This window comes from Lates calcarifer, linkage group LG19, assembly GCF_001640805.2.
Source record: "Lates calcarifer isolate ASB-BC8 linkage group LG19, TLL_Latcal_v3, whole genome shotgun sequence".
NCBI lineage: Eukaryota > Metazoa > Chordata > Actinopteri > Centropomidae > Lates > Lates calcarifer.
In genome coordinates this window covers 18,332,304-18,353,103 of record NC_066851.1, presented here as the reverse complement: position 1 = coordinate 18,353,103, position 20,800 = coordinate 18,332,304, and the positions used below count along the sequence as shown (strand labels likewise).

General features: G+C 39.4%; 1 protein-coding gene across 1 annotated transcript in view; it reads right to left on the bottom strand.

Annotated features, from left to right (window-relative positions):
• slc25a21 (solute carrier family 25 member 21) overlaps positions 1-18,168 on the bottom strand; it is an 84,231-nt gene extending 66,063 nt beyond the window's left edge. Inside the window, exons 1-2 of the mRNA XM_018663702.2 lie at positions 17,919-18,168; positions 17,695-17,782 (exon numbers count right to left, since the gene is read on the bottom strand). Coding sequence (XP_018519218.1) covers positions 17,695-17,764 — 70 coding nt within the window. The 5' untranslated portion in view covers positions 17,765-17,782; positions 17,919-18,168. The remainder of the gene's footprint in view (positions 1-17,694; positions 17,783-17,918) is intronic.
• Positions 18,169-20,800: the final 2,632 nt, after the last annotated feature.

Here is a 20,800-nt window from a genome sequence, read left to right as displayed (position 1 = left end):
ACACCGAGGGGAGGAACACCAAGTGCTGAACTCAGGACCCAAGAAGATTGCAACACGTTATCAGATTTAGAGACACACAAAGTGGACCCAAATATTTGACTATTTGGATATTCGTTTATTGGGTAGGTATTCAGTTCTTTTCTCTCTTTTTTTTTTGCTAAATGTAGGCCATCAATAAAGGCAGGCTGCAAACTGGTCTACCACAGTGGGAAAACAAGCATGAAGCACAAAACTGAAGCTACAGAGCTCAAAAATGGTTTCAGGTTTCAAGAGATACTGACAAACACCAAGACCAAGAGTGATTTGGGATGGCTCTGTGAACAAAGGGGAAGTCCACCAGTTTCACACATCAGATTCAGTTTACTTGTCATGAGGAGTACTACACAGATTGTGAAAATGGTTGTATAATGCCCTCTGTGGCTCTGGAGAAAGCTTTCTGAAGTCAGACATGGTGGTATCATGAGTGCGGTTTGGTTTGGCCTCAAAGACTACAAACTACACTGGAAGTGTGGAGTTTGAAAAACGAGAGAATTTACTGGACAGGATGGTCTAATGCCACATTAACATCATATTAGATTTGTTGTTTCCAACTTGTCGATAGTCAATAACATTCATATCAATATCCAAAGTCATTTTCTCCTCTTGAACTCCTCTGAAAGCTCCAGATATACTGGACTCACTTAACCCAACCGAACAAATATGGAGGTCTCACAACAGTCAAATACTGTTGTTGAATGTAATTAATCCCCGGTTTAATGCTTATAGTGATTTATTGTAAATCTACTGTATCTTAATTCTCACATGACCAACTCAGTAATCATAGGACCAACGTGATTACGTGAATTTAGTGTAACACTAAATCACCGGAGTAACCCTTTTAACTTTTATCTCATTCGATTCTATTTCCATTTTATTTGTGCTTCATGATAGTTGAAAACCATGGGCATTATTGCAGAAAAAAGAGCTGTTAATGTTTAACAATACTGGCAGCATTTTCAATGAATTATACTAATACAGAGTGAAAAACTCTATATCTGAATGTTACGGTTTAAAGTGAGAGCTGCTTTGTAAGTAAGAGTGTACATGACATGGTTTCTAGTAGAAAGCACAAGCAGTGACACTTTCCCTAATGGCCATCTTTTGCAGCTGACCATGTCTGTCAGGCTGGAAGGGAGGAGTTTTAAGAGCTGCTAATCTTCCCTGGTCAAGACTCGCTGGGTAAACATTAATTTCATGGCCAGTTGGACTCAGGTTATGTCTGTTCTAATTTGCCTGGAGGAAAATAAAAGTGACATCTTCCTTCACCAGTGACCAGCTCTCCCCTCTATCGCCCACAGTCCCTCTCTCATCCAGGTCCACTCATTTGTTTCCTGCCCTAGACGCCCACCACCATGATGAATGGGCCCAAGCTCCATTCAATTACGCCCAAAGTGCGAAGACGCAGGAACAATGGAAACTGGCCTCAGCAGTGCGGTGCAGGCCCTCAGCATTCTTCGCAACAATTTAGTCTAATTAGCATCAACTCCTGCCCCATCCATCATACTCCTCAAGAAACATAAACAAACTGTCAGCTCTAGCGTAACAAACAGATCGCCCAGCTACTTAGCACAAATTATTCTTACATGAAACGCAGCTTCTCAGGCAACCTTCCCCCCCTTCAGGCCATCTGGGGGAATGGAGAGCTATTAAAATTGAAGACATATGTTTCAGTCAAGTTCAACTCTCCAGAGTGCCACGGTGGACACAGTGACAGTTTCCTCTGCTGGCTGGGCTCTGATGGGCTGGGGCTGAACGACTGACTGAATGGGGTGTGGTGACCAGGATCAGTGTGTGTAAGGGTGTACATGTATACCCTGTATGTATGCGATAGTACGTCATACATGTGTGGGTTTGTATACAGTATGTTTGTATAAGGAGTATATGCATGTGTGTGCGTGCATATAGACCTGAATGATTCCATGTTTTTGCATTGTCAGATGATTTTTTGACTGTCTTCAGTATAGACCAGCAACAACTAGTCAATTAATCAATCAACAGAAAATGAATCAGAAATTTCTCTAATAATAATAAAGTAGTAATAGTAGTATTTGTATCTGATGGTTCCAAATACCAGAATTTGCTGTTTATCATTGTCTTAACATTACAGTAAATTGAATATCTTTGGAGTGCTGGTTCGACAAAAAGTTATTTGAGGACATTGCTTTGGGCTTTAAGAAACTGTAATAACCATTTTCTGGTGTTTTATAAACCAAGTGATTAACTGATTATGAAAATAACTCCAAGCTGCAGCTCCAACTCGATGATTTTGCCTGAGATAAAAGATCCTGACTTCTTTTGGCAACAGAAGCCAAGCGCGTCTTCTTAATCTGACTCTATTAGACTTAACTATAGTATATTCCCCATGTCACTTGAGTCATTATCTACTTTCATGCCTAAAAATCAAGTCATGAAAAAGTATTTTCATGTGTCCAGCTTTGATATTAGTGAAGACTGCTTTGAAAAATATTCTCGTCAGTGTGTGGTTTTTTTCAGTATCACTTTAAATGCCAAATACAATACATGCTCAGGATTTTCCTGACTTCAGCCAGAACAATCATTATGAAGGAGCTACAGTAATAATGAGAATGTAAATTGCCTGGCTTTCTAAGCAGGCACAGACTACACAAACGAGTTGTTTAAACAATCAACACTTAACAAAACCAAACACGTTTTGATCACATTTCAGACTTTGTGTTTGATTGTCTTTTAAGAGTCTGTCTGACCCACCCAGGAAATGCAGTAACCAAATTTAAAAACATTCTCTTGGTCCAAAAATCCTACTCAAGACCTGTTGTGGTTGCATTAAAATACAATTTAGAACACTCTGCTCACTCTTATCTCAGTGCTTATAATCAGTTATGAGGCCTCTATGATAAACACGCGTAAATAAATTAGCGCTAATGAATTCAGAATAAAAAATGTCTTGTAAGAATGAAAACAGGGCATTAAAAAAGCCACAGCACTGCTGATTGGTGTAAATTGGAGCTTGTTTTAGAGTGACCATGTGCTGAATTGGAACTCCACCAACTCTCCACTCCAGAAAAACCCCTCCCGCTTTACACGGACCATGCTTAATTTGTCAATTTTCCATTTCCTTCTTGATGTTCTGCAGAGTGTGAAATGCTTCACTAATTATCTAGGAAGTTTGGCAGGAGAGACTTGTTGTTTTTAGAGAGCTGATGGCAAGCTTCACTCATCCCAGCAAAGAAGGAACTGTGCAAACTCACAATGACAAATAAACCAGACCTCCCCTTTCTTCCATCCCAGCCTCTGTTAACAGCTAAAAATGTTCAACAAAATAACAAAATCGAGCTAAACGAAACGTCAGCACCAGCACTCATTTTTCTTTCCTCCTTAAATGTACTTATTCCACATTAAACACACCACAGTGTGGGGGGAAAGTCTCAAACCAAAACCATAGGAGTTGAGAGAGGCTTTGACAGGCAGACTGCAGAGGAGCTGGATGCCTGAGCCAAGGTGAGAGTGGAGGGTTATTCTAATCAAGCTAATTCCCTGCAAACCTCAAAATGATGTCATCCAGTGTTTGCTCATTAGAGATTCTTGTCAAGAGGCCAAGACTAATTCGCATTCAGTCGTGAATGCAAATATGAACCCCCTCCTTTCTTCTCTCTCTCTCTTTGTCTGCGTCTCTTTTCACAGGACAAATTTAAAACTCCACATTGAATAAAATTATGGAAGGGAGGGGGGCCAGCTCCACTAGAATGACTAATATATGGATTACATTTGTCATTTAGTCAGCTCACAGAGCCTCAGATGAAATCCTGTTTGATTCACCTATATGCAGAGACACCCATTTCTCCCCCTTGCTTTCCCACAAAGCTCAATTTTTCATGTGAGGTTTTTTTATGCAGAGCTTTCCACCCCGTTTCTTCCCTGATGGGTATCACTCACAAGCCGTTAAGCTTCTGAACTGCTCTCTGGCCCCGAACTGTCAGTGCTGTGACTCAGCTCGCGAAGTGATTCTCAGATCGAATGCACAACTGGATCAGAGGGTGAGGCGGACAGTGTGCCAGTGTTGTCTTCTGTTGCCACTCCCAAATTGTTCTTCTCGTTTTTCATCTACTTGTCTTTATATGAACTGTTCTCTATGAGCACAGCAGGCACTGCAGCAATGGGCAAACAAGCTACATCATATACTTAACACCCTTTAAATCTAGTGTCATCAGATAGTCAGAGAGATTAGGGCTGCAACTAATAATCATTTTATCTGATATCTAATTTTCTATCACATAAGACCAAGAGAAGGTCTCCTGAAAATTTTGAGATCATCTTCCTCTGTTATTACACATACATTTGTCTAAAGATTCTCTTTTGTATGATATTTCCATACACAAGAGATAAAATACTAACATTGTTTGTAAGATAGTCTGAAACCTATTAATGCAAAATTATTTTACATTTCAGGCAGGATTAATTATTTACAAAAAGCAATCCAACAAGAAAAGTAAACATCTATACATTTCTGGAATCCAGTAAAACCACATTTGCTCTCACATTTATATACCCTCATTATGTATCAATATTACATCGTGTACTATGCTGGGAATATTATGCGGGTTGTACATGTTTATAGGTTTGCACAAACATTTTCAAGCCACCTTAAAAAGACGAAAGAAAAATAACATTCGGAGCCTCAACCGCCAACAAACTCTCTCCTCCCTGATCTACCATACTGCTTACAGTGTGATGAAGCTGACTAAAGGATTTTATGCAAACAGGCACGCCTGGCCGAGTACAGTAAATCACTCCCTCTGCTGACGGTGGTGGGAGAGCTGCTGCATTTCAGGTGCTGTTCATCTGGCAGAAGTTTCAGAGGCCTGCCTCCAGAGAAAGAAAACAAACCCTGATCCGCTTCCCCACGAACGGCTCCCTACGAGCCAGCCAGCGGCCTCCAGGAGGCTGTCCAGCCGCTCCGGCCCCTTGGACCAGGATGTTTGGGTTAGAAAATGACTTTGCTACTCCCTCAGCCCCTTTCTCTAATTGCCCCAAGGGTAATTACCTTGTCTCCTTTCCACTTAAGAAAAACCAAGAGCCATAGTGTTATTGTATCAAGTAGAGAGTAAAGTTTGCTAAAATTAGCACAAGTAATATTTTTATAATAATTATTACAGTTAGAATAATAAATGTATTAAACCAGAAGCTGTAAGTGATGTAAATATCAATGAACTATTAAAATAAAGAGTCTAATAACTGATCAACTTACATTCTTCTGTTTACTCAGCAGCTTACAAAATGACTGAGGAACTACAGTTAAATGATCCTACAGAAAAGATTTTGCTAACAAAACATTTCCTCAAGTAATCACAATAAAAACATCTGCAAAACCACAGCGGCCTGTGTATGATCACTCAAGACGTTTCCTTTATGGAAGGAAGAAAAAAAAAAAGCCATACCATCAATTTAAAGTAAATTCTGAATATGATGGGGGACCATAATCGCACAGGCCTGAGCGTGTCATTCTACCTTCCTCCGGCTGGGGACTGATAGATTGGTGCAGAGTGCAGATTCTCCCCTGGGTGCGATATATCAGGCTGCAACGGTCCAAGTACCATTATGAAACACACCCGAGAGTACCGCAATTCAGGAAAGACCAGAACACCAATGGAGCTCTCAAAAGATTTCTTCTTGTGCGGTATAGGCAAAGACAGAGGAAAAAATTTGACTGATAATTCCCCACTAACCATTACACACCACGTGCAAACCTGGAAAACACAAATTCAGGCCGGAAAAAAGAAACCACTGAGTTAGGATACAAATAGGGAAAGCAATGAAAAAACAAGTTCACCTGCTCTAATATACATGCACCAGACTCAAGGGAGACTTGTGCCATGTCTTGAAAAGAGACATACTCTGCTACAGTTATTGTTGGATTCAAATCCTCCTTTTGAAGACGTCAACATCAGTGCCTCACTATAGAAACAGCTGGCCGCCTGTGTGTTCCTCCAAAGCTTCTGGGGGATTTCTTATCGAGAAAGCATCTGTCAGAGCCTCTGATTACAGAGCTGCCCAGCTGAGCACTCGCACTGTCAGACTGCTGATAACTTAACCTTCCTCCGTCCCATTTCTCGGCCACTGCTCTCCCACTGGACCCGCATCAAACACTGCAGAGCTGCTGGGCCGCCGCCCTGTGTGGTCTCTCTGTTCTACTGAACGCATCTCAGTGTGAACACTTGTTTTAAAACTCACACAGGCCATAGAAAATACCGGCCTGTGTCATATCTGAGTCATGATTTGGCTCTCCGTGTGGGGTGAAACAATTTCAAGAATCAGTGTGCTGAATGAAAGCTTGGAGGCCTTTCAGAATAAATGTGGACAACGTCTGCTGTGTAAGTCGTTTGTACTGGTAATATTAACATTTCCAATGATACCTGCGGCAAACTAAACACAGATGTGAAGGGATTATCTCATATTTTGAGAGTTGTATGTCTCGCTTAAGTGAAATCATTTGCGCGTACATGTGAAAGGATCAGTAAAGTTATCCATCTTAAAATCCATTAACTTCACCGTACTTTACTGCTAAAAGTGCCGCTGGGAACAGTACAAACTCTTAACTCAATACATTACAGAGGCGGATTAACAAAATGCAATATGGCTCTCTTCTGCCCTCTAGTCACTCTGCCTGAGTCATCATATTCATGAAATATTTGGATCAGATTCTGCTCTAAAGGCAAAACATTTTAATCCTCATTAAATAGCTGTGCAGCAAATTAAAGCCAAAATTTGAAAAGCCTGGATTTTTTTTTCTCCTCATATGTTTTACTCTCCGTCTTTTTTATCAGAAATCAAAACCAGATAAGTTTAGAACATACTGCAGGAGCAGGATATTCGTCCTTGGGGCTGCAGCTTTACCAACAGATGAACATTAACACACTAACACACTGCTCTTTACTACAACCTGGCAGCTCTTTTACGTCTCCATCCCTTGCTCTGATTTCAAACACACTAAAGAGAGCTGGTGCATACCTCTAACTGTTCTTTATAAGCTCTTTCCAGACTGTGACATTTGTGTGTGCTTTGATTTCACTGCAGGACTCTTTGATTTCAAAATGATAATGAAATGGTAAACAAATTCCTAACATGACCTTTCATTCAGTTTTGTTTCTCATTATCAAATTTTTCCTTGTCCTCTGCCAGCGTCCCTCTCTTAAGTATGTCATCCTCCAAACCACTCAAGATCAGAAATAATACAAAGTGTCTATAAATTTGAGCTTCCCTAATTAAAGCCTTGCCCCGGGACATGCTCAAGCATGGCCACCAGGCACGGGATATATCCTCTGAAACGACACAAATTGGCCCATGAGCACAACAAATTACATTATGATTACTGCACTGGCCCAAATGCTGTTCATCTTGATAGAGTTAACCCAAAGTGGGCAGGCCTGTCTCCCAACTACAGAGCTAAAAAGGGGAGAAAGAATTACAGTTTTTGGCCAGGGCTTACTGTAAAAACCTGTGTTGTAAATTTCCAGCTCATCCAGAGAATCACAGGGCAGACACACACAATGCACACATCCATACACGCACACACACACAAATACATATACACGGAAACAGCCATGTAATTCAGGGTTTTTAGTTTGTCCGGTTTTGTTTTTGTTTTTTTGACAGTACTTATTATGTTTATTTATATTTCAGCGCTTACAGCAGGAGCACGGAGGGTTTGTAATTATTGTATCTGAACTCTTGAATCATGTATCAGATTCAGTTGAAATAACATGAGGTTTTGCCTTGGCCTTGACTTTTTTTTGAAGATTTCCTCAAACAAAACAAAAACTATTAAACAAGAGATCAAAAACCTGTGAGCCAGAAAAATCAGCATTAGGAACCCCATCCAGTGGTTTGACGGCGGTGCAGCGGGCCCACGTGTCTGACCCGATACCAACTGTGGCTATGAGCTACAGGGCAGAAGGTTAAATGCCCAATTCAAGGCTTTTCAACACACGTCAGGATTCATGAGGAACAAGGTGGTAGAGGATAAACAGAGAGCATGTTGCAGCTCTAGAGTGGCTAAGCAAAAATGTTGAAACACTTAATTTTTTGTTTATAGCTATTCAGATTTACTATTATTTATAGAACCCTGAATGCAGCAATGTCCTATGAAACATCCACACACTGAGATAATAAGTCTGCAGGAATGACAGACAGTAGCTCTCCAGAGGAAGAGTTTGTTCCTACTGTGACTTAATTAGGAGGTTGAGGACAGAGTTGGACTCAAAAATATGCACACATCTGAAAACATAATCCAGACACATACGAACATACACACACACACACTTAAATATATCCATTTCCTTGGGTGCATGTGCATGCATGTATTGCACCAGCATACACAATTATATCCAATTTCCCGGCATAAATTTCTCACTTGGATGCACATACACGCAAAAACAAACAAACACGTACACTTGACCATTCCGTGGCATGAAAACATAGCCCACACACGCACACTCAACCATTTCCTTTACACGAATACATAACCCAGATGCATGCAAACACACACACACACAAACACTCAAACACATACACAGTCCAATCTCACAACTGTAAACTTTCATTTTCTAACAGGGTCACTCTTTCTTTGCCCCTTGACTACTTAGTCTAAGTGCTCAATTAAGCATAGCTTGTTTAGCTGATCTCCCTCCCAGTTTTATTATTGTTGCCATGTGCTGTAATATGTATGCCTTCACTTCTTACTTTATACCTCTGAGTGATCTCAGTGCTTACTTTACATCTGTCCTCTTTCTCAGTTTTTGTGCTGAATATACCCCCATACACATATATAATAATGACTTATACTTCTGGAATGCTGTGGCGAAAGGTGTAGAGCACCCTCTGTTTGCTGTATGAAATCATCCAATGATGCGATGAAATACTTAACGCCACAATCTAAAATCAGCTCCACTGAGCTTCCTGCGGCGCAGTGTCCTGGTTTTAATAATTGGTGCCTCTAAATAGGAGGCAATGATCCAGAGAAAGCCTCCCCATGTTGAGCAATCATAATTATCCTCCTGAATCCACCCTTACCATAACACTATAATTATTATTATTATTCTAGGAACTTGCATGATATGTCCTGTGTGTTGCAGTGCCTGACCATGAGATTAACAAGAGGCTGTTATGAAAAAAGTGAGCTCTGACTTGACTAAGAGAGTATAAATGAATGGTGTACCGAATATATGATGCTTAATACACTGAAGCATCATTGTATCACTGACCATGACTGGTCATATTCATCTAACTAGATCACAAATTATTCCTCTAAATCCATTTGAAGTAAACCATTATAGGCCTTGAGCATATTGATAACTGTCCATTTACAAAATCAACAACAATGTGATTACTCCAATAAATAATCACTGGAACATGGGCAATGAAATTATGTAACTTTGCATCATCATCATCATGATCATGCCACGACTTGATGTCTGTAATTTGTGGTATCAGTGCACCAAAACATCCCATATATCTCAACTGCAACAACTATTGACACTTTTTCCCCTATTAGCAATTCGTATTTGAATGTAAATCCATATGACCTGAACAGCATTACAGTCAGCTATATGTGTCAAGGCACCACAGTGTTTAAAGCTACTGTTTGCTTAGTGGAAAAACTGATATTTAACTATTACTATTAACTAGGCCCAATTATTATCAATTAAAATCAAGATTTATTGAACATTTGTAAGCCTATTAGGGTTTTCACGGCATAAAGTATAATAATGGATGCAATAATGTAATATTATATGTTATGCAATAATGCAATCATGTCATTAATGATGCAGTAGTGTGGCACCTAACCCCCTGGACTCGGTCCCCGACTAGCAGCAGCCGATTCAGAAGTCACGGCAGTGCACGCGGCCTCTCTTGGCTGACTGCTGGAGTCTTTTTAGCCGTGCGTGTGCCCGTGCGAGCTCGAGCAAGTACAATCCGGTAATTGCGCGTTGCGCGTCTTGGCTGGACTCACTTCAGTCTCCCTCCCCGACGCTTGGCCTCCATCGGTCCCCCAAACTCCACCAGTGAACCGTTTTCATAAATCATGTCATTAAGATAACGTCGCGAGCGCGGCTGGGCCTCATACATCACATCACAGGCTCGCACTAAACTGAGACACACGCTTTCATTTCTGTCCAGATTTTCTGTGCGTCGACGTAGCTGACGCATGGCTGTGTTGCAGCCTGCATTGCATCTGCATTATAACAAACCACCTCAAATATGAACGTCTGAAAAGTACCATTACCGGAAAACCAAAAAATACCAGTCAAACAGTGGTTGTGTGACAGTTTCTGGAGATAATTTTACGTTTAAAGCTTGTTTTACACGGCTGCAACCTCTCGCTGTGTATTTGAGGATTCAGTTACCTCTCTCTTGGGTCTGGTGCACCCAGAATCTGACAGAGACAGATCACAGTCTGAGGCAGAGGTAATTTCCAGTGAGAATTGATGATACACTTGTCAAATAGGGATGATTCACGTGCAGCCAAAAGCCTGTAAGCGGCCTCACCTGCAGACACAGCTGAAACTGAACCATTTGTCATGTTTCTGATTTTGCTGCTGACACTACATGAGCTCAAATTTAGATATGATGGATAAATGACGGGGGGCATGCAGTCTGTTGTTATAGATTTTGTATTTATTAAAATAAACAAAAATATATTTAGATTTTTTAAAATGTAATTCTGAACTATTTGTGGAACTTGAACAGAGACTGTACGAGGCTGCTCTTCACAGACATTTCTGCAGCCATGAGGGATTTCTTGTTTGACTTTATCCGACCTGGATGACTGAGAATCTTCATGCTGTCAAAACGCGGTCATTAGGTTCGCTGATTGTAACACAGGAAGTCAGCCAAATATACAGCACCACCAGCATCCAAAGTCTTTTAAAGCAGAAGCTCTTCCAAAAAAAAAAAAACATCCCCTGTGGTTGGTTTAGAATGCCTCGAAAGACATTATACTTCATGTTTTTGCTCAGATATTTTCATAATATTTTTAATCATTGCATCATCGTATGTTAAAATGAACCTAAGTACCCTTAATACTAAAACTAAATATAATTATTTAATTTCAGGCCTCCTCCTTTAGTTTAGCCATGCAGAAATTGTGCAAAAGCCTTCATTATTTTATCATCACCATTTTATCTAATTTTTGTACAATCTATTCTGGGATGCGAGGCATTTGTAGTGCATTAATTAGACTACCATTACACTTAATGCCTGTTCGCATTCAACTAATTTCTTATGACACTGTGATCATTCACATTTAGCGAGGACGGTAATTAGTTGACGGAGATAATAAATCTTGTATGTTTATTTAAAGGATTCTTGGTGTGTTGTAATTTTTCCATATTAAATGAGGGGTTACTTTAATTATTCAGCCTGCAGCGTGCAATTTATGCATAAAGACGCAGAAGAAATTCACTCAAATTAATGTCTGACATCACTTCTATCGAGAAATTGATTATCGGCCGTTCGATAAGAATTCCTCTAATAATCGTTGCTCTAACGTTTACAGGCTCGCCTCGACGGTAAACCCTGGCCTCGTTTCTGAGACAGACACGTGTAAAGAGAAGCACTGAGAACAAAAGACAGATGTGTCCGGTTAAGTAGCCATCCTTCAGCACTATCATGGCTCATTTTAACCAAGCCATCCACGACCCCCATCGCACGGACATGTGTCTGTCAGTCTGTCGAGGATGGAACAGAAAATGTAAATGGGCGCTATTTAACGTGAGCCAAAGCACACATTAAATATGAGGGACGTGAGCCTCCGCATGCCCTCCTAAGCTGAGACAAGAACAAAAAAGGGAGAGAGAGAGAGGGAGAGAGAGATGGGAGGTAGAGGGAGCTGATTTAGAGCAACAGGCCAAGAAGCACCCCATCCAGAATCAACATTACTTCAAACATGAGGTCATCTAAACATCTGTCTACAACATGTCCGCCGGGAGTTCAATCAAAGCCCCGCTGAAACATGTACAATTGTTTCTGGAAATAAATATTAGGCCTAATTCGGCTGTGATTGGTGCAGCCACTCGGGAATAGCGGAGGAAAAAAACACTCATTGCTAACTGCAGTTTCTGTCAATGGATAACCCCCCCTCGTGCAACACACATATATTCACGCACACACTTTGTTTGACTTTATTTATTTGATTTCCCCTCTCCTCTTTTCTTCCTCTCCTTCATTTAGACTAAGTGGCTTTATTTGTTCTTTCCCGACTGATTTCAGGTTCACTGTTTAAAACCAATTAAATCAGGAGAGCACCGGCGCAGTCTGAGCGAGGCTCTGACAGTCTGGACGGAGAGCTGCAGTAATCACACGCAGGGCGTCTGTCTCATGTCGTTACAGTCCATTTGCTGGAGACGGATCGATTTACTCATGGAGTTTTAAAAAAATGCATCTACCAAAGGAAATAACAAAGGACTTAGAGAAAACATTACAGCAGGGACCGTGTAACTAGAGAGATTTTCATTTTCGCGTATTCAATCATAATGACATTATTATTTTAATGACAATTTTCTGCTCCTACCTCCATATTTTAAATTAACTTTTTTTTACCGTAAGAAAACATAAATTGTATTGTGTATTTTTTTCTATAAACAGTACACAATTACTTACAAGCTGCCTACTCTGCAGAGCAGCCGCACATCACTACTGCCACCCTGTTTGCAAAAGTTAGAACTGGAATATAACCACTAAAAGTTGTAACATCCCTTTACCGTTAAAAGAAATATAGTATGCAACTACTGCCCCCTAGTGGACAAAATATGAATGGATGTTAAAATCTGAATTTATAGCGCTTACGTGATACACAACTCTGTACTGCAGAATATTAAAGTACTACCACAAAATGTGTGGAATTTACACTTATTGGACAAGTCTGTAAGTTACAAATTTTGACTTCTCAATGTCATATGGTCTTATTTTAATACATTCATAAGGCTCAAAGAGGTAAAACTATTGCATATTTGACAAAAAAGGAAAGATTGACAATAAGAATGTAAATTTGTGTTGCAGAACTTGTTTTTTTTTTTCCTTCCCAAATTATCTCATTAAACAATGTGTCCTGTTTTACATGTTGCAAACCCTCCAGCACACTTTTGCTTTGGGGAAAAAAGTAAATAAAAGACTAAAGTTGATTATTAAAAAAAGCCAACCAAATAGTTTTGTTATTATCATTTCAGCTCTAAAACATAAACGTAAGAGAAATTCATTCTAATATCAAAATATTAGTAAACCTTATCATACTATCTTCCAATACCCGCTCAACACATAAACTATCAGCTTATTACAGGGAGAGACAATTAGTTCTTGATAATCTGTACAGAGAAGTGGAGCTCAGTTAGAGCACTGACCTTTCATAAAGGTGAGAAAAACATAACTGGCGCAAACGTGCACCACACAATGTCAAACTGTGGTCAGATGACTTTAACAGAGCACCAAAATGACCAGCTTACACATAAATTAAGACCCGTCTCTCTCCATCCTTGTTAAAAGTGATTTTAGATGACAAAAAAAAAGCTCTGGAGGTAAGGTGGAGGTGAGGAGAAACACTGAGCTCATTCTGCTCTGGTATGAAACCTACACACTCCCATCATCCTTTGGTGAGGACAGACAGGAGCCCCACAGCCTCTAGATGGGGGCTCAGGACAGCAGGTTGTTAGACCCAGGGGGCTTATGACAGGTACCTGTGACACATAATTTCTCATAAAAACATCATCTGAAACAAGTCACACCCTGAATACTTCATAATTACACCAGTGTTTATTAAGACAGCATTAAAAGAAAAGTTCATTGTCAAATTAGAAGACATTATCTACTTGCCTTCACGTTTAGCTACCAAAATAAAAACTAACTAAGGATAAAATTAGATCTGAAATTATTAGTTGATTAGTAAATTAATCAATTACTCTTTCATCAGCAAACTTTTCGGCAACTTTTGACGAGTGATTAACCTTTCAAATCAATCGTGACATTTCTTCCCCAATTCTGACATTTTACAAACCAAACAATTAATCAGTGTCATCAACTAATTAGTCAGTAACTAAAATTTGTGAACTGCTTTCAACCAGAAAACAAACTGTCCATCACCTTCTCTGTAATGCTGAAGCAGCACTATTGAAAGGGTTTTGTAGTGAAACAAATGAGCTCTAACCAAATGTGTTAAGCTCATTATCTCTTTCTGTGCTCTGCCCCTGCACTGGAGCACAGGTGCTCTCTCCTGCTGGGAGCCACTGTTATTCCTTCTTAAATAAATCACTGAGTGAGCAAAGCGATTGGAGAGAATGAGGTAAATATTGGACTTTTGGAACCAGGGGACAAACATTTGGCTGTAAAACATCTGAAATGTACTGCACAAGCTGTTCAGAGAAACTTGTGACATTGTACGATTTTTTTTTAGCTGTAAAAAGATTACATCATTACACTCAACAGCATGACTACTTAGTGTTGGGAGTCATACAAATTTCTCCTGGCTGTAACATAATACTGTAGGTATATGATGACAATTTTAGTTTTGGAGTGAGGTGCTCATTTAAGCAATAAGAGACCTCTGCCAGTAACCACAGGAATACTGGTAGAGGTTGCAACAACAATGACATCGAAGCACTCCTTAAACCTCTTAACAGCACATTTTCACAACAGAGACATAAGTAAGAAAGCTAAAGAGAGCAGAGAACCAAGAGAAATGTTGCAGAGGGAAGAATGTTCTAGGCGTCACTGGCAGCACCAGTGGTAGAAGGAGGGAAGTGAGCATAGTGTTTGCCACAAACTGAACTGGAAAATGACTTCTAAGCATGTGTCAAATCACTGGTATTAATTATAGTCATATTTGTGCAAAGGGATTTCAAAAATATACGTTATACCTATTTAATCTAAATCTAAATATATAAAAGTAAACTATCACAATATTCTAAACAATAGCACTAACGGTATTCTCTAAAATAAAGATTTACATTGTGTTATTGTGATTTCCCTATACTAGAAGGACACTGGACAGAAAGACAACACCCCTCAGTGTTGATGAACTTGGGAAGTGAGCACAGCAACAACACCAAGAATAAAAAACATGAGGGAAATGTTTTGTGGTCCTAATTGATTACAGATGTTGCCTTGTAAAGCACAATAAAGGGATATTGTAATGTAATGTGCTGGTCAAAAATACTTAAGATAACAGGAACATCACATTTGATTCTGCAAAACTAGCACTCTACTCCAACAAGCACAGGTAAGTGACAGAACAGATGAAGAGCAGAACATGGGAGGTCACCAAAACGTTATTCAACTAAAGATACAGATGACACAACTGTCACACAAGCAGTACGAATGCTTTAAAAACAAGAAAAATGTTTTTACTTGAATAACTTTATATCCTCCATGTAGACTGAAAAACATTTATGAAAGAAAAGGCTTTTTACTGAGCAGCAATTTCTTGCGTCACATTCATTCCACAAATACACAAACAACCAAAGTCCTAGACCGGTGGTCACTGAGCTGCACACCCAGAGTTATGGACTGAGACTAAAATTCCACATTAGCTGTTTATGAGGTAAAGATTACCCATTTCCTATGACTGCCCATACAAAAACTTAAACCAGTGGTCTATCACTCCTGCAGAACCGCTGACAGTAACAGGAAGATTTCATTTTTTTTTTACATTTAGGGCGGGTTGCCTCCTCCGCGTCTCTAGTCCAGGGTAAACTGCCAGAAATTTCTAACCACCCTCTCCACCTGCCGTTGTCTGTCTCTGTCTTTACCTCACACCTCTGCCTCAGCAAACACAAGCTGGCAGCTTGTCAGTCATATTATGCAATAAGCCTTTTACCTTACTACCGACAGTGAGAACCGGAACAGAGTTTTTGTGAAGGTTAAAGTTGAGTGAAGTAGAGCAGAGGAGCGAGAGGGTTCACTTCTGCTCACTTCCCGGTTAGGCACAGCGTCTAGATGCACAGCCTACATCTAGGTGCAGTGTTGACAAACTGACAAAAAGCAAACTAATAAGAGCGCAACTCCCGCACAAGTATTGTAAAAGTAGCCCCAATAGGACAAGGGTTTACAAACTGAACCCTGTTTTTTTCCGTTTGTTTGTATACATTTGGGAAAAGTAAGTACGCCGAGTTCGCCATTAATACTTCATGTTTTCCATGTATCATTTAATGTAATGACAGCCATGAATACATAATTTTGATACCGAGGAAAACTTAAAAACGTGATGATTCTCAGGCCAGTTTTGGAGTTACAAGCAGCATCTTGCTTCTATGATTTCTATGTGGGTGCGATGCATAGTAGAGATAATTATGTCCTAGGAAGGTGTGTCACACTGAATCTAAAAATATATGTATCATGGCTGTGGGTACAGGTTATTTTAAAGCAGCCTACTGTAATTGGCTCTTTAAGCTGTGGCATGGTGTGTTGATCGTGTTTTCGCCTGCGATAACTAGCTTACTGATGTTTTTCAGATCACCGCACCTATCCCTTGCTCCTCTCAAAATATATTTGCTTCCTTTACAATTTGAATATCGTTTAAAACTCCATCATTGTTACAAAACAAAACAAAAAACTCCAACACAAATCAACTGAGGCTAGCTTACAACCAATTTCCAAAGTCCACTGAACTGCCAGGTGTAGCTAACGGCACAGGTGAAACGCATTTTCTCATTACCTTGGACATAACTCCGGACATTTAAACCTTTAATAAAATTAGTTAGCGGGAAGAACACTGAAAATACAAACTCACCAGATGGCAGGTAACCTTTTGGCGAGGTACGAAGCTGCTGTTAAGTTATGTAAAAACAAAATTAATCCATAAAGAGAAAAAGTTTGCTCAAGTTGACTTCAGCGTCCTCCATTAACGTCCAAACAAATTATCAAAAATGGCGCGAAATTTCTTCTTCACTTTATGACACCGGTGCTGCTCTGCTGCTGTGCGCTCAGTGCTGCCACAGATGGCCGACACCGGTATTGCAACAATACTGACGTGAGAGGGCAGCCCTGTTTCTATAGCTTTTAGTCACCTGTGGCAGCACTGAGGACCTTGCTCATGTCAACATGGGGCAGAATCTCAAAGGATTGTTTCCAACATATTTTGGAAGCTGATGTTGTTTTAAGAGCAAATGGAGGCCCTACACAGTATTAATATGGTGTTCCAAATAAAGTACTCACTGCTGAGTGTGTATTGGTAATTATAAAGCTATAATTGTTTTTTTCAAAAATCTATTTATTATTTTTTTAGTTCAAGTCTGTGTTCAAATCCTGCCATCGGAAAATGATCTGGAGACAGCTATACGCATGCGCAAACTAATTTCCTGTCCCAGCTGTTCTTCGTGAAACACAGGGGGATCCGACATGAGAGAGGGAGGGAACTATCTTGATAACACTATGATCTTTGATCGTGTCCATAGACCTTCCGCAGAAGACATAATTTATTCGCTTGTCGATTTGCCACGCATGTGCGATAATGGCAAGGAACATCTTGGCCTGTTCTTGTGGGAAAGTCTTTGAGGAGGGTGCCACTACATTTTTGTGCAATGGGTAACAATCTAGCTGTGCTACACTCATTTAGCAGCATGCAGCTCTGAAAACTCTTGCGTAATCTGAATCAATGGTTTTAAACAGTTGGAGTCAAACATTTGTTGAACTTACCAGCGGAACCACCGGCAATGATCTGATGAGAGGCTTCCCGGAGAATGCTCTGCGGCTTTTTGGTTGTCATTTTTACAGTTTCAGGTTCCTACCGAGGAAAATATATGAGATTCAGCCGTCACAAGCTCTCTACATGTAGCCGTCTATAAGTAGAATTAAGAGATAATATCGTGTCATACGGCAGAGTTAGAGTGTGTTTTAGCTCTGGTGAACACCCAACCAACCTGTCCTCTCCTGCTCTGGAGTTAGTGTGGTCGCTCGGTTGTGTCTCGTCCCGCCGGCTTCAGTCAGTCACTCAGTCAGTTTGTCTGCTCCTGTAGCCTCACGCTGCTTTAGTTCAAGCGTAGCACTGATATCTCTCCGAGTGCTCACAGTGCTAGGCTAGGCTAATGTGGAATCAATTAGCAGCACCAAAACTGCTGGTTCAAATTTACCCTCCCTTTGCCTCACGGCTATGAGGTATGTGAATATTGTAAACAAAACAAAAAAAAATAGTCTGATAAACTCTGACCCCCGGCCAGTGATTAACATGAAACAGTCACATAATGAGCACAAAGGTCATTTGATGTTCATTAATGCATAAGCTTTTCACCAGTAAAAGCGAATGAATAAAAGTTTAACTGACTTTACACAGGCTAAGACAAACGACTAAATGCCATTATTTCTGACATGACTTTGATGTTAGGTTATGTACCTATGAATATACATTGAAGGCTACTGCAATGGTTGAAAGAAAGTAAGTACTGTGATTAAATACACATTTGAGGTACTTCATAGGCTCCTTCCTCTCCACCACATTTCAGACGAAAATACGTTTTACTCCTCTACATTTATCTTAAAACTACAGTTATTAGTTACTTTAAATTGTTTTGTTGTTGTTGTCTGACAAGCAGTTCAAGACGCAGAGACATCCAGTTTACAATCATATAAAAGACAGAACAACAGAAAATCCACCTGCTTGAGAATCTAGACTGACTAATGACTTAAATTATTATTATCTAAATTATTCATGATTAATTTTCCTTAAATCAACTGACTGCATTTGTCATTTTAACTTTAAATTTAAGGCTTGAGTTCAGTTCTAGGTGGAGCCACATCCACTATATCAGTGAGAGACAGTGGAGGTTTGATAGCACATGTCTTAAAGAGATTATATAGAACCACAAACATTTAGAATAATTTTCATGAACTGATACTTGAGCTTGAATTAAATGTATAAATGTCACCATAGCTTGGCAGTTTTGCGTAAGAAACAGTACAGGGCCACAACAAAACCAGATATATGAAATGAAATATAATAGAAATAAAGTTTTACAACCAAATATCTCATGAATGAAAGATTATAGTGACGTTACTCTGGAGGAAACCATCACACTGGATACTTATGAGAAAGAACACATGGGTTTTTATGATTTAAAATAAGTTTTAGACTATACACACACGTCCCTCTATATACGCTCTATTCAAGGTAAATATTGTTTTTCAAATCATGCCTCTTTCATAATTCATACAACATGCATAGTGACACAGTCCCAGCCAGTAAAATACTGTAAGGGTTTACTGTGAGGGTAACAAAATTCTCATCTATACCACAACACTGGAATCTTTTATTTTAAATTCAGTTTGATTTAAACTCTTATAAAGCATGTGGCCCGAGCCTAACTGCACCGTGGAAAAATTACAGAAGTTATTTTCTTTTTTGATGAGCAATGAAGGCACGCAGGACTTCAGCAGTGAGCCCTATAACGAGCATTTCGTTTTGTATAAGAGCAGCTATGGAACAACAAGAGCTTCAGACAAGCCATAAAAATGTGGGATTTACAGCATATATTTGGCAGGAAAATGCCATTACCACTTTGACCCCCTTGGATAAGAAAAAGCAGAACAGCTTCCACCCCTGCAACCTCAACTCCAGTAAAACATGTAGACTGGGCAAGCTGTGTACAACCAGCACAGAGGGTAAGTATTTAGTTTATGGATGTGCTGAATGAGAGAAGAAGTTTTTTAGTGAAATAGTGTGTAGACACAGTGTTCTTTTTTTTTCTCAGAGAGGAGCTTTGACTAAAATATTAATCTTGTTACTATTGCACAAGCCCTGCGTTTCCTGAATAGATTACACTTACTGGCAAAATGTGTTTTGTAAGGGAAAGCCAGTGAAAGTTTTGCTCCAGCACTAAGAAAACAGGCCAAGAAAATGACTGATGCATTCAAGAACAGACCTTATTTTTGAGACCTTCAAATGTTGAAGTACAATAAAAATGTGGCTCTGTTTATGTGATCACTGAGAAGCATGTTTACCCAAAAATGAATGTAACAGTAACATCATCTTTGTTTCCGATAAAGTTATACCTGCTGCATAAATACTTAACAGTACATAAATACAGATACTTAAGTAAAAGTGGTAATACCACAGGATAATAATACTCCATTACAAGTAAAAGCAAAATTATTATCAATAAAATGAATGTCAAGTATTAAAAGTAAACATACTAAGAATAGAGTATGGATATTTTGTTATAGCTTTTTGTGAACAAAATAGATTATTCAGTATGTGATTTTCCTTTTATTTATTATATTGTTATATATCATTATTGAGAAAATGCAAATGTCTCAAGTACATGTACACAAGTATCATATCACTCAGCCCAAGTGATGCATTAAAGGATAACTCTGGTATTTTGGAATTTTTCTCATGTTTTTGGTTGTAAATGATTGATAGGAACAAAAGTCTTTGGAATTGGTGCAGTGTTGAGCAAGAATGGTGTACCCAGCGAACAAGAACAGCTGCTGTAATGTAATCTAACAGTCAACACCAAAGTACGTCCACTAAAGTGTTTGTTTTTGCCACTGACAGGCTCAGATAGTGATCAGATCAGATTAGTGTCTGACAACATTATAAGGTTCCCACAGAGATAGACCTTTTAAAAAAAAGAAGAAGAAGATATCTTTTGTTTAACCAGAAACATTGCTATATATTGCTACCAGACTCCAATGACAAAAACAGTTATTTTGCCTCGCTAACACAGGAGCTGCTGGAATACCGCTGCTGCTGTCATTTTGTGAGTTTGTTTTGTACTTTAATGTCTAAAGAGCATTTAAATGTTGT